At 42.8% G+C, this 14344-nt stretch overlaps 1 protein-coding gene across 3 annotated transcripts in view; it reads left to right on the top strand.

Annotated features, from left to right (window-relative positions):
* mllt3 (MLLT3 super elongation complex subunit) overlaps positions 1-14344 on the top strand; it is a 191137-nt gene that overhangs the window by 165241 nt on the left and 11552 nt on the right. For all 3 annotated transcript variants that reach the window (XM_070881003.1, XM_070880984.1, XM_070880993.1), the window contains one exon: positions 10070-10141. In XM_070881003.1, the coding sequence (XP_070737104.1) occupies positions 10070-10141 (72 nt within the window). The remainder of the gene's footprint in view (positions 1-10069; positions 10142-14344) is intronic.

The following is a 14344-nucleotide window of genomic DNA, read 5'->3' as shown; positions in this document are numbered from 1 at the left end:
CCTTCAGTTAAACTGAAGTATTACTTTAAATTAACATTTTCGATATACTTAACGATCTTTTGTACCTTAAGATAACACCTCTGATGCCTATTTTCGAGGCTAAAAAGTTTGTGCCTCCAGTCTTTCCTCGTAGATCAGACCTCGAACATGGGATCTGCACTCCCTCCATCACCTGAACATCATTCTTTTTTTTCTTGATGATCAGAACAGTTTTCAAGGTGCAGTGTAACCAGAGCACATACAACATGTGATCATGACCTCCTTGTGACTTGGGCTACTGTTGGCTATGTAGTTTAAAATCCTATTTGCATTGTTGATTGAATGCTACTCTGCATTGGTGGGGCATAGTTTGTGTTGTGTGTATTAAGTCTCCAGATCATTTTCAGCTTCATTTTCAGCTTTTTCAAGCGTGCTTATGTCATTTGTTTTCTTATAGCACTTTACACGTCTGCGTTAAGCGTTGTAGAAACATAGAAACATAGAAAATAGGTGCAGGAGTAGGCCATTCGGCCCTTCTAGCCTGCACCGCCATTCAATGAGTTCATGGCTGAACATTCAACTTCAGTACCCCATTCCTGCTTTCTCGCCATACCCCTTGATCCCCCTAGTAGTAAGGACCTCATCTAACTCCTTTTTGAATATATTTAGTGAATTGGCCTCAACAACTTTCTGTGGCAGAGAATTCCACAGGTTCACCACTCTCTGGGTGAAGAAGTTCCTCCGCATCTCGGTCCTAAATGGCTTACCCCTTATCCTTAGACTGTGACCTCTGGTTCTGGACTTCCCCAACATTGGGAACATTCTTCCTGCATCTAACCTGTCTAACCCCGTCAGAATTTTAAATGTTTCTGAGGTCCCCTCTCATTCTTCTGAACTCCAGTGAATACAAGCCCAGTTGATCCAGTCTTTCTTGATGGGTCAGTCCCGCCATCCCGGGAATCAGTCTGGTGAACCTTCGCTGCACTCCCTCAATAGCAAGAATGTCCTTCCTCAGGTTAGGAGACCAAAACTGTACACAATACTCCAGGTGTGGCCTCACCAATGCCCTGTACAACTGTAGCAACACCTCCCTGCCCCTGTACTCAAATCCCCTTGCTATGAAGGCCAACATGCCATTTGCTTTCTTAACCGCCTGCTGCACCTGCATGCCAACCTTCAATGACTGATGTACCACGACACCCAGGTCTCTTTGCACCTCCCCTTTTCCTAATCTGTCACCATTCAGATAATAGTCTGTCTCTCTGTTTTTACCACCAAAGTGGATAACCTCACATTTATCCACATTATACTTCATCTGCCATGCATTTGCCCACTCACCTAACCTATCCAAGTCGCTCTGCAGCCTCACAGCATCCTCCTCGCAGCTCACACTGCCACCCAACTTAGTGTCATCCGCAAATTTGGAGATACTACATTTAATCCCCTCATCTAAATCATTAATGTACAGTGTAAACAGCTGGGGCCCCAGCACAGAACCTTGCGGTACCCCACTAGTCACTGCCTGCCATTCTGAAAAGTACCCATTTACTCCTACTCTTTGCTTCCTGTCTGACAACCAGTTCTCAATCCATGTCAGTACACTACCCCCAATCCCATGTGCTCTAACTTTGCACATCAATCTCTTGTGTGGGACCTTGTCGAACGCCTTCTGAAAGTCCAAATATACCACATCAACTGGTTCTCCCTTATCCACTCTACTGGAAACATCCTCAAAAAATTCCAGAAGATTTGTCAAGCATGATTTCCCTTTCACAAATCCATGCTGACTTGGACCTATCATGTCACCTCTTTCCAAATGCACTGCTATGACATCCTTAATAATTGATTCCATCATTTTACCCACTACCGATGTCAGGCTGACCGGTCTATAATTCCCTGTTTTCTCTCTCCCTCCTTTTTTAAAAAGTGGGGTTACATTGGCTACCCTCCACTCCATAGGAACTGATCCAGAGTCAATGGAATGTTGGAAAATGACTGTCAACGCATCCACTATTTCCAAGGCCACCTCCTTAAGTACTCTGGGATGCAGTCCATCAGGCCCTGGGGATTTATCGGCCTTCAATCCCATCAATTTCCCCAACACAATTTCCCGGCTAATAAGGATTTCCCTCAGTTCCTCCTCCTTACTAGACCCCCCGACCCCTTTTATAACCGGAAGGTTGTTCGTGTCCTCCTTCGTGAATACCGAACCAAAGTACTTGTTCAATTGGTCCGCCATTTCTTTGTTCCCCGTTATGACTTCCCCTGATTCTGACTGCAGAGGACCTACGTTTGTCTTTACTAACCTTTTTCTCTTTACATATCTATAGAAACTTTTGCAATCCGTCTTAATGTTCCCTGCAAGCTTCTTCTCATACTCCATTTTCCCTGCCCTAATCAAACCCTTTGTCCTCCTCTGCTGAGTTCTAAATTTCTCCCAGTCCCCAGGTTCGCTGCTATTTCTGGCCAATTTGTATGCCACTTCCTTGGCTTTAATACTATCCCTGATTTCCCTTGATAGCCACGGTTGAGCCACCTTCCCTTTTTTATTTTTATGCCAGACAGGAATGTACAATTGTTGTAGTTCATCCATGCGGTCTCTAAATCTGCCATTGCCCATCCACAGTCAACCCCTTAAGTATCATTCGCCAATCCATCCCAGCCAATTCACGCCTCATACATTCAAAGTTAGCCTTCTTTAAGTTCTGGACCATGGTCTCTGAATTAACTTTTCATTCTCCATCCCAATGCAGAATTCCACCATATTATGGTCACTCTTCCCCAAGGGGCCTCGCACAACGAGATTGCTAATTAATCCTCTCTCATTACATAACACCCAGTCGAAGATGGCCTCCCCCCTAGTTGGTTCCTCGACATATTGGTCTAAAAAACCATCCCTTATGCACTCCAGGAAATCCTCCTCCACCGTATTGCTTCCAGTTTGGTTAGCCCAATCTATGTGCATATTAAAGTCACCCATTATAACTGCTGCACCTTTATTGCACGCACCCCTAATTTCCTGTTTCATGCCCTCCCCAACATCACTACTACTGTTTGGAGGTCTGTACACAACTCCCACTAACGTTTTTTGCCCTTTGGTGTTCTGCAGCTCTACCCATATAGATTCCACATCATCCAAGCTAATGTCCTTCCTAACTATTGCCTTAATCTCCTCCTTAACCAGCAATGCTACCCCACCTCCTTTTCCTTTTATTCTATCCTTCCTGAATGTTGAATACCCCTGGATGTTGAGTTCCCAGCCCTGATCATCCTGGAGCCACGTCTCCGTAATCCCAATCACATCATATTTGTTAACATCTATTTGCACAGTTAATTCATCCACCTTATTGCGGATACTCCTTGCATTAAGACACAAAGCCTTTAGGCTTGTTTTTTTAACACCCTCTGTCCTTTTCGAATTTTGCTGTACAATGGCCCTTTTTGTTCTTTGCCTTGGGTTTCTCTGCCCTCCACTTTTCCTCATCTCCTTTCTGTCTTTTGTTTTTGCCTCCTTTTTGTTTCCCTCTATCTCCCTGCATTGGTTCCCATCCCCCTGCCATATTAGTTTAACTCTTCCCCAACAGCACTAGCAAACACTCCCCCGAGGACATTGGTTCTGATTCTGCCCAGGTGCAGACCGTCCGGATTGTACTGGTCCCACCTCCCCCAGAACCGGTTCCAATGCCCCAGGAATTTGAATCCCTCCCTGCTGCACCATTGCTCAAGCCACGTATTCATCTGAGCTATCCTGCGATTCCTACTCTGACTAGCACGTGGCACTGGTAGCAATCCCGAGATTACTACTTTTGAGGTCCTACTTTTTAATTTAGCTCCTAGCTCCTTAAATTCATTTCGTAGGAACTCATCCCTTTTTTTACTTATGTCATTGGTACCAACGTGCACCACGACAACTGGCTGTTCTCCCTCCATTTTTAGAATGTCCTGCACCCGCTCCGAGACATCCTTGACCCTTGCACCAGGGAGGCAACATACCATCCTGGAGTCTCGGTTGCGGCCGCAGAAACGCCTATCTATTCCCCTTACAATTGAATCCCCTATCACTATCGCTCGCCCACTCTTTTTCCTGCCCTCCTGTGCAACAGAGCCAGCCACGGTGCCATGAACTTGGCTGCTGCTGCCCGCTCCTGATGAGTCATCCCCCTCAACAGCACTCAAAGCAGTGTATCTGTTTTGCAGTGGGATGACCACAGGGGACCCCTGCACTACCTTCCTTGCACTACTCTTCCTGCTGGTCTTCCATTCCCTCGCTGGCTGTGGACCCTTCTCCTGCGGTAAGACCAACTCGCTACACGTGATACTCACGTCATTCTCAGCATCGTGGATGCTCCAGAGTGAATCCACCTTCAGCTCCAACTCCGCAACGCGGACCGTCAGTAGCCGGAGGTGGACACACTTCCTGCACATGTAGTCGTCAGGGACACTGGTGTTGTCCCCGTGTTCCCACATGGTACAGGTGTGCCATGTTCTGCCCATTTCTCCAACCCATTCTGTAATTTCTGAGCTACCTCTTCTGATTCTACTTCCCTTCTCGTTTGGTATCATTTGACTACTTTGCATTGGCCCAAAATTTGCGGTTAGCGGCGAAGCAACGGCACTTGCCACTGATCTTGAAGAAAACTGCCCACAAAGATCTAGCGATCTCTGATATCAATTTCAGCTCTCCTGACCTTTGTTTGAATCTTCTGCGCAATCAAGCGAATCTCCAGCATCCAGCAATGGTTGAGATCATCAAGCTGGCTAAACAGGCAATCACATTGAAGAATTCTCAGACAGCAAACCAGGAAGTAAAATGCAGAGACTCTAATTTACCTTTTGTAAATTTTAGAGAGCAAAATAAATATTAGGACATACATACAAGATTAAGGTAGAAGCTTAGTGCCAAAAACTGTCAAAAAATTGTTTAAACATATAATAATGGAATAATTTGGCATTCCACAAACATAAAATTTAGTTTTTCAGTACTAGAGCGGTTGTTCAGTCAATAAGCCGTTTAAAAACACAGTCACAACTCTTTCAACAACAATTAACTTTTTCTTGGGTGGAGGTTTAACAGCGATATTCCAGCATCAGAGGGAAGTTTTCATCCTTGTATGTGATTTCAATTGAGTGCCGACTCTGGAAGAGAGTTCCACAGCGCAACCTGTGGCGGAGCACTGCATGATCGCAACTTCAGGATTTACGTGTTTATCTGCGCACACTCTAAATCCTGAAGTTGCTGTCTGTTTCAGAAGGGTAATGACTAGTTTCTTCATTACCAATGCAAAATCCGGTACATTGAGTTTCTGAATCCAAGTCATTGATGTAAATTAGAAACTAGTAGTCCCAACACTGAGTCATAAGGCAACCCGCTCTCTTTACTTTCTACCCTTAAGCCAGTATCTTATCCTTACCCAGGATTTATCATCAATACCAATAGCTTTGAGTTAATTAATAACCTTTCTGTGGAAATTGGAAGTCAAGGTACATCACATCAGAGTTTTCCATAGTCCAGTTGGATTATCGATTTTTCAAAGAATTCGATTGTTAAAATTCGGAACTTGTATGGAATACCGCTATAACTCTAAACAAGGCAAAGAATTGCTTTACTGATGAACACAATTGAGATTTGGCACCCATTGTGTGAGGTTCAATGAAGCTGAATCAAATAACTGCATTTCTTCCAGCCCTTTCTGAAAAACCAGACCGACATTACACAGCTTGAGCCAGAAGTTAAAATGATTGGAAGATCAACAAATAAAATATGAATTCTCTGGGATGTCGAGCAAATGATATGAATTACATCAGTGGCTAGAGCAATGTGCTGAACCTGATTTTGGTGAACAGAAATAGAGGATTCTGTTTGTAGAAAAGAATTTGGGAAATGATTGGGAACCTATGCAGGGAGACAGAGGGAAGTAGAATGGGGGCAGAAGCAAACGATAAAAAGAAGAAAAGTAAAAGTGGAGGGCAGAGAAACCTAAGGCAAAAAGGGCCACATTACACCAACATTCTAAAAGGGCAAAGTGTGTTAGAAAAACAAGCCTGAAGGCGCTCTGCCTCAATGCGAGGAGTATTCGGAATAAGATGGACGAATTAACTGCGCAGATAGCAGTTAACGGGTATGATGTAATTGACATCATGCAGACATGGCTCCAGGGTGACCAAGGCTGGGAACTCAACATCCAGGGGTATTCAACATTTAGGAAGGAGAGATAGAAAGGAAAAGGAGGTGGGGTGGCATTGCTGGTTAAAGAGGAAATTAATGCAATAGTAAGAAAGGACATTAGCTTAGATGATGTGGCATCAGTATGGGTGGAGCTACGGAATACCAAGGGGCAGAAAACGCTAGTGGGGGTTGTGTACAGACCACCAAACAGTAGTAGTAAGGTTGGGGACAGCATCAAACAAGAAATTAGGGATGCACGCAATAAAGGTACAGCAGTTATCACGGGTGACTTTAATCTACATATTGATTGGGCTAACTGGTAGCAATGTGGTGGAGGAGGATTTCCTGGAGTGTATTAGGGATGGTTTTCTAGACCAATATGTCGAGGAACCAACTTGAGAGCTGGCCATCCTTGACTGGGTGATGTGTAATGAGAGAGGACTAATTAGGAATCTTGTTGTGCGAGGCTCCTTGGGGAAGAGTGACCATAACATGGTAGAATTCTTTTATTAAGATGGAGAGTGACACAATTCATTCAGAAGCTAGGGTCCTGAACTTAAGGAAAGGTAACTTCAATGGTTTGAGGCGTGAATTGTCTAGAATAGACTGGCAAATGATACTTAAAGGGTTGATGGTGGATAGGCACTGGCAAACATTTAAAGATCACATGGATGAACTTCAGCAATTGTACCTCCCTGTCTGGTGTAAAAATAAAACGGGGAAGGTGGCTCAACCGCGGCTAACAAGGGAAATTAAGGATAGTGTTAAATCCAAGGAAGAGGCATATAAATTGGCCACAAAAAGCAACAAACATGAGGACTGGGAGAAATTTAGAATTCAACAGAGGAGGACAAAGGGTTTAATTAAGAGGGGGGAAATAGAGTACGAGAAGAAGCTTGCCGGGAACATAAAAACTGACTGTAAAAGCTTCTGTTGATATGTGCAGAGAAAAAGATTAGTGAAGACAAATTTAGGTCCTTTGCAGTAGGATTCAGGTGAATTTATAATGGGGAACAAAGAAATGGCAGACCAATTGAACAAATACTTTGTTTCTGTCTTCACGAAGGAAGACACAAATAACCTTCCGGAAGTACGAGGGGACCGAGAGGCTAGTGAGAAGGAGGAACTGAAGGATATTATTAGGTGGGAAATTGTGTTAGGGAAATTGATGGGATTGAAGGCCGATAAATCCTCGGGGCCTGATAGTCTGCAACCCAGAGTACTTAAGGAAGTGGCCCTAGAAATAGTGGATGCATTGGTGATCATTTTCCAACAATCTTATCAACTCTGGATTAGTTCCTACGGACTGGAGGGTAGCTAATGTAACACCACTTTTTAAAAAGGGAGGGAGAGAGAAAGTGGGTAATTACAGACCGGTTAGCCTGACATCAGTAGTGGGGAAAATGTTGGAATCAATTATTAAGGATGAAATAGCAGATCATTTGAAAAGCAGTGACCGGATCGGTTCAAGTCAGCATGGATTTAGGAAGGGGAAATCATGTTTGACAAATCTTCTGGAATTTTTTGAGGATGTAACTAGTAGAGTGGACAAGGGAGAACCAGTGAACGTCGTGTATTTGGACTTTCAAAAGGCTTTTGACAAGGTCCCGCACAAAAGATTGGTGTGCAAAATCAAAGCACATGGTATTGGGGGTAATATACTGACATGGATAGAGAACTGGTTGGCAGATAGGAAGCAGAGAGTCGGGATAAACGGGTCCTTTTCAGAATGGCAGGCAGTGACTAGTGGAGTGCCGCAGGACTCAGTGCTGGGACCCCAGCTCTTTACAATATACATCAATGATTTGGATGAAGGAATTGAGAGTAATATCTCCAAGTTTGCAGACGACACTAAACTGGGTGGCGGTGTGAGCTGTGAGGGGGACGATAGGAGGCTGCAGGGTGACTTGGACAGATTAGGTGAGTGGGCAAATGCATGGCAGATGCAGTATAATATGGATAAATGTGAGATTATCCACTTTGGGGGCAAAAACGCGAAGACAGAATATTATCTGAATGGCGGCAGATTAGGAAAAGGGGAGTTGCAACGAGACCTGGGTGTCATGGTTCATCAGTCATTGAAAGTTGGCATACAGGTACAGCAGGCGGTGAAGAAGGCAAATGGTATGTTGGCCTTCATAGCTAGGGGATTTGAGTATAGGAGCAGGGAGGTCTTACTGCAGTTGTACAGGGCCTTGGTGAGGCCTCACCTGGAATATTGTTCAGTTTTGGTCTCCTAATCTGAGGAAGGACATTCTTGCTATTGAGGGAGTGCAGCGAAGGTTCACCAGACTGATTCCCAGGATGGCAGGACTGACATACGAGGAGAGACTGGATCAACTGGGCCATTATACATTGGAGTTTAGAAGGATGAGGGGGGGATCTCATAGAAACATATAAGAATCTGACGGGACGGGACAGGCTAGATGCGGGTAGAATGTTCCCGATGTTGAGGAAGTCCAGAACCAGGGGACACAGTCTTAGGATAAGGGGTAGGCCATTTAGGACTGAGATGAGGAGAAACTTCTTCACTCAGAGTTGTTAACCTGTGGAATTCCCGACTGCAGAGAGTTGTTGATGCCAGTTCATTGGATATATTCAAGAGGGGGTTAGATATGGCCCTTACAGCTAAGGGGATCAAGAGGTATGGAGAGAAAGCAGGAAAAGGATATTGAGGGAATGATCAGCCATGATCTTATTGAATGGTGGTGCAGGCTCGAATGGCCTACTCCTGCACCTATTTTCTATGTTTTGTTGCTCCCCTAATATGAAAAAGCCCATGAGCATGTGGGGAAAAAGTGAACAAAAAACCTTATTTATCTTTGCATGTTTGTTCTATTGCATCCTCTGCTATGGAGTCGTTGGGAGATTATTTGACAAATTTCCCCACTGTTGGCATAAGTTACACTGCAGGGTACCGAATGGGGGGCGGGGGGGGAATAAGGACTGATGTATGAAGGTGGTTCTTTAAAATCATGTGACTCCAATTAGACATTGATTTTTCCCTAAGTGGTTCATAGGTAAATCTTGAAGCTTGTGCAGGCTAAACTATATTGACAGAAAGTGATGATTTATTTATAGGAACAACTGTCTTTAAAATTGCCGTTTTTGCAAGTCCATGGTTATTTTTCAATAACTTTTTGAATGAGTTATTGAGTTATTAAAAATCTTTTTTTTCCAGAAAATTTACTGCAAAACTTTTTTTTTAAATCTCAAGATTTAAAAAAATTATTTACTCTGTCAATTTGTAATGTCGAGGTGTGTGTTTTAAGGAATACATGGTTCAAAAGATCAACTTTCACAAGTGCTGACATTTCCAACTCTGATTTAATCTATTGACTTCCAATTTGTTGTTCTGCAAAATTTCAGTCCATTCGGGTTAAAATGTGCCTTAATCAAAATGACCAGTGCAAAGGGTCCCAATTTCAGTGAATCCATTATTGCAATATAACTTGTTGAGCACCAGCTTCATTGCTAGTTTGGGAATGTTGGGATATTGTGAAAATATGCAAATAAGGCAAACATTTGAAAATATATTTTTGGTTTCTTCAGCATAAAAGCACATGTGGAATAGCTCTAATTGAATCTTGACAAAGTCAAGACATAACTTCTTATATCTTTAAATCAAGTTTTATATACGCAGCTCACAAATTTATGACCATCAATAAAGCTGCTGCTGAATCTAAACCACTTTTGTACACCAAATATGATCTTTCACAAAATGTTAATCTCCAAGTGTATAATTGGTGTGTGAGAAAAAGATGTAGTCACTGAAAACTGAGCAGCTTTTTGTATTTAGGTTCGGGTTCTACTTTTTGATCTGCCTGGTTCGATGCAATTATGTGCACTTTCAGTGCAATGTTTTTTTTTTAAAAGTTAAAAGTGGTCAAAATAATAATTCTGCATTTGGCTATCTCTCTTTAGGCATATCTAGATGAGTTGGTTGAACTTCATAGAAGGCTAATGACACTTCGTGAACGGCACATACTACAACAGGTAAGAAAAGGTCAAGTTTTTGATTAACGTACACATCTTGTTTTATGGCATGTTTAAATATTGATTCTAAACAGTCTTCACCCTTTGTGCTCCTGTAGTTGTACCCGGGAGTTTAGTGAGGAACATCACGAGACACCTGTGTCTCAAATCTTGTTTTGCATTACCTGGCTTTCCTTTTCCAGTCTCGTGGTTTTCTGTACTTCTATTAAAATATCCATTTTATTTTTGTATTATTTCTCTAAGTGGGGGTAGGAGGGGAAGCATTTTCTTTAGTATAATCCTGCATCTCATTTTCAAGCTGAGGTTTACTAATTGTTTTATTCCAGCATAAATTAGTTTTGGCTTGACATTTTATGAATAGCATGCCAGATTTTGGCACCAAACTTTCTACCAAATGAATTGAGTTTTTTTTCTTATTGATACTTCCACTGGATCATGACTATAGACATGCAAACATTGTAGGAAAGGTTGAACAACAGGAATCTCAAACAGTATAAAGTTAATTGTGTCTAAGCTGTTTGAAGCAGTGACTCCTTTTGTAGCCAAGTCCAAGAATCATGGTATATTGGCCCATAAATCATCATCCTCATTTCCATAAGGGAAAATCAGCCAAGAAGCATCAGGAAAGAGTCATTAAATTTGACTTTTTGCCTAAAATCTATCTCTCTCGATTTCGAAGTCTCATCAAATATCTCATCCCTTACATAAATGTTCGAACATTTATCAGGAAATAACATCATTGATCCAGGTCATGGGATTAATAACTGACAACAAAAGTGGAGGATTTTGGATGTGCCTCCTCCTGTTGTTGTTGTAGAGCATTAAGATTCAGTCATGCTGATATAGTGACATGGAAGTCGCACACCATTCTTTGGTGACCTCCCTTTGGACAAGATTGGCACATTAGAAGAGAAGTCTACACAATTGTCATCATTGCCATCTAGTGTCTTTGAAATATGTAGCATTCCACTCCCATCTACTCTGGATCCTGCATACCAATAAAGAGTTAACTATGAATCATTATGTGCAAATTAATTTTTTTAAACTGTTAACTCTAGGGGCTCAATTTTCCCCAATTATCTGCGCCGTTTTTAGGTGTGCGCCTTTTTTTTTGGAGTAAATTAAAATCTCCAACTTGGGGAGGATTTTTTTAGGCTATGATTTTTTTTGTACCTAATTGGGGACGTAACCTGCCACCCGTGCCAATTCTGGCCATTGAAGCAAGTTTGGCCAGCTCCGATTTACTCCAATTTTTCTTAGAACGGCTTATATGACCACACTGGAAAAACCTTCTGGGCAGTTAACAAAATCGGCGCAGGTAAGAGAATCAGTGCAGCAGATGCAGTTCCACAACCCAGATAGCAGAGAAGAGAGGGGGGAGAGGCCTTTCGGCCAGGGATGGCACCTGCTCCGAGAGGGGAGGGAGGCCGTTCAGCCAGGGTTAGCAGCGGGAGGAGGGAGGCCTTTCGGCCAGGGTTAAGAGTGGCACTGGGAGAAGGGGGGAATAGACTTTTGGTATAAATTTCTCAATAATTTCATGCTGGTAAGCTGCTGCAAGGTGCTTGTGCAGGTTGCTGCGAGTTGGCCAGAATGTATTGTATATTTCACTTTCCAACCACAGCCCGCAGTGTTACCCTGGCAACCCGTTCTTTTTGGCGCAGGTCTTGGGCTCCACCCCCAAAGCTAAAGGACAGGCTACGCGCCGCCAAAATCAACAATTCAAACGGGGAAGTCAGATGATTTTTTTTTGGTGTAGTTGGGTCCAAAAAAAATGGGCATAACTCCAAGTACACCAAAAAGCGGCATTGGGGAAAATTGAGCCCTAGGTTTTGAGACAAAATTGCAATACTCTTTCAATTATGTAGTATTTAAAGAATGTATTGCATTTCAGGATTTTTTGACCATTTGACCACAGGAATGATTTAAGAGAAAAGTTACTTGAAAGTGTTGGGCTTTAAAACAAAGTGGATTTCCACAGGTTTAAAAGGGAAGACTGCAGGCTTTTGCCGAATATGTATTAAAAGCCACACATGGATAGTGTTGATTGGGTCGATTGTAAATACAATGGCCTAGAAATCCCAGTCGGTTGCTTCCCGCTGGCGATCGGCTAAAAAAGGTAACAAAGATGCGCACTTACCAGAACCTGCTGCACCCATGAGCGATGCCGGTCCTGAGGCCTCCACTCACTACGCGTCGGAGCACGTGCATGTCAGGACGTCCACAGAGCTGCGTGGAGCTGCAGTCACATGGCTCTGAGCAGCCAATCAGGTGAAGTATTTTCTCAATCATAATAATGGGATCTCCGTAAGTTGGAGTTCCCATTATGATTGAGAACCCCCCCCCTCAAACACGCAAAACACTAATTTAAAAAAAAAATAGAAAAAAGATATTTTTTCCCAATTTTTAAAAAAGTTTTTTTCATTGTGGTTTAAAATAAATTTACCGTAGTGAGGAGGGTTTTTAAGTGTGTTTAAAATTTTATTTTATTATGTTTGTGTGTTTTAAAACTCTTAGGCCTGTAAAAGTAGGCTATGTGCCTGCTTTTATCGGGCGCAAGAGTTTTCAGGACATTTACTGGGCAAGATATGGGTAAATACCACAATCTTGACCTGAAAATGTCCTCACTCCCGCGATACGGAGGATCTGTCAAGCCAGAAACTTGACAGATCAGAAAAGCCGGTTTTCAGCGCATGCGCATTGTGTGCTGAAAACCGGCTTTTGCGATGCCTTCCTGGGTCCGTACACACTCCATATGGACCCGGGGAGGCCGGGATTTCTGGGCCAAGGTGTTATCTCATCCCAGGGGGCTCCCAACATACATTCACCTCATTGACAGTCCCTTCTTGTTGAACTTTGAGTAACTTCTTTTCATGATGCAAGAGGAACCAAGCCCCAACTTTCTCTGGGAATGGGGAAGAGGTGAGAAGTCAGGTTTTGCTGAGGCAGACTCTAAGTCAGTAATACTGGAGGAGCAGTTATAAGACCTCTTGTGTAAAACAACCTACTGATGTGGGATTGCTTGACATTTTTTAATTATGTATCATTGTATATGATTAGTTTTACCAATTAGAACTAAGGGAATCTGATCACTATTGCTTTGTATGACTGAAATAAAACAACTTAACAATTTGTATGGAGCCTTGCTTCACCCCAGTGCTAACCTGGCCTGCCTTCAGAGTTTGAAGTGACATTTATGCAAAACGCTGCTATCAATTCCAGATCACAAAAGGAGTTATTGTTCCATTTTTAACTTAGGCTATTGTACAAATCGATATAAGATTCTGTGCGTCATTTCTCATAAAAGTAAGACGATCGTGTTGCAAATGTGAGAGACTGACATTATCAAACCCATTAAAGGTAACCAGGAAAGACTCACATTTTTAACAGTATTCTCAAACTGGGGTATCTCGCTGTCCAGAGAAAGTTGGGGTAGATTTTTCCTTCCAGGTGTTGACTACAAATCCTGAGCACCACAACTTTATTCAGTGAGTAAATAGCAAGGTACATTCTCCAGTTGTGCAGTGTTTTTGTTTTAATCAAATGTCCAGTACACTGAGGCCATTTGTATAGCATCCTCATTATTGCCCTTGTTGGAATTTAACTTGGAACCTTTCAGTTCTAACACCCACTACACATGGTGCATTTACCCATTGGAAGATGACCATCATTGATTGTACAGTCCAACAGATGATCTCAGAAACCTAATTCCTCTGGATAGGGAATTCATGCACTAGCAGATACTGGTTGTAATTGTACGTACCTTTCAGGGTCATACACAAAGGTAACCTATGTGTCGAGGCAGAAGATGGTTCTTAACGAACTTTGCGTCTTTCTTCACACGAGAGGGATGATGCAGACATAGAAACGTAGAAACATAGAAAATAGGTGCAGGATAGGCCATTTTGCCCTTCGAGCCTGCACAGCCATTCAATAAGATCATGGCTGATCATTTCCTCAGTACCCCTTTCCTGCTTTCTCTCCATACCCCTTGAACCCCTTAGCCGTAAGGGCCATATCTAACTCCCTCTTGAATATTGGCATCAACAACTCTGGCAGGGAATTCCACAGGTTAACAACTCTGAGTGAAGAAGTTTCTCCTCATCTCAGTCCTAAATGGCCTACCTCTTATCCTAAGACTATGTCCCCTGGTTCCGGACTTCCCCAATATCGGGAACATTCTTCTCATCTAACCTGTTCGGTCCC

This window comes from Pristiophorus japonicus, chromosome 1 (assembly GCF_044704955.1).
Source record: "Pristiophorus japonicus isolate sPriJap1 chromosome 1, sPriJap1.hap1, whole genome shotgun sequence".
In the NCBI taxonomy this organism is placed as follows: domain Eukaryota; kingdom Metazoa; phylum Chordata; class Chondrichthyes; family Pristiophoridae; genus Pristiophorus; species Pristiophorus japonicus.
The sequence above is the reverse complement of the archived record's forward strand: the minus strand, read 5'-3'. Positions and strand labels throughout refer to the sequence as shown.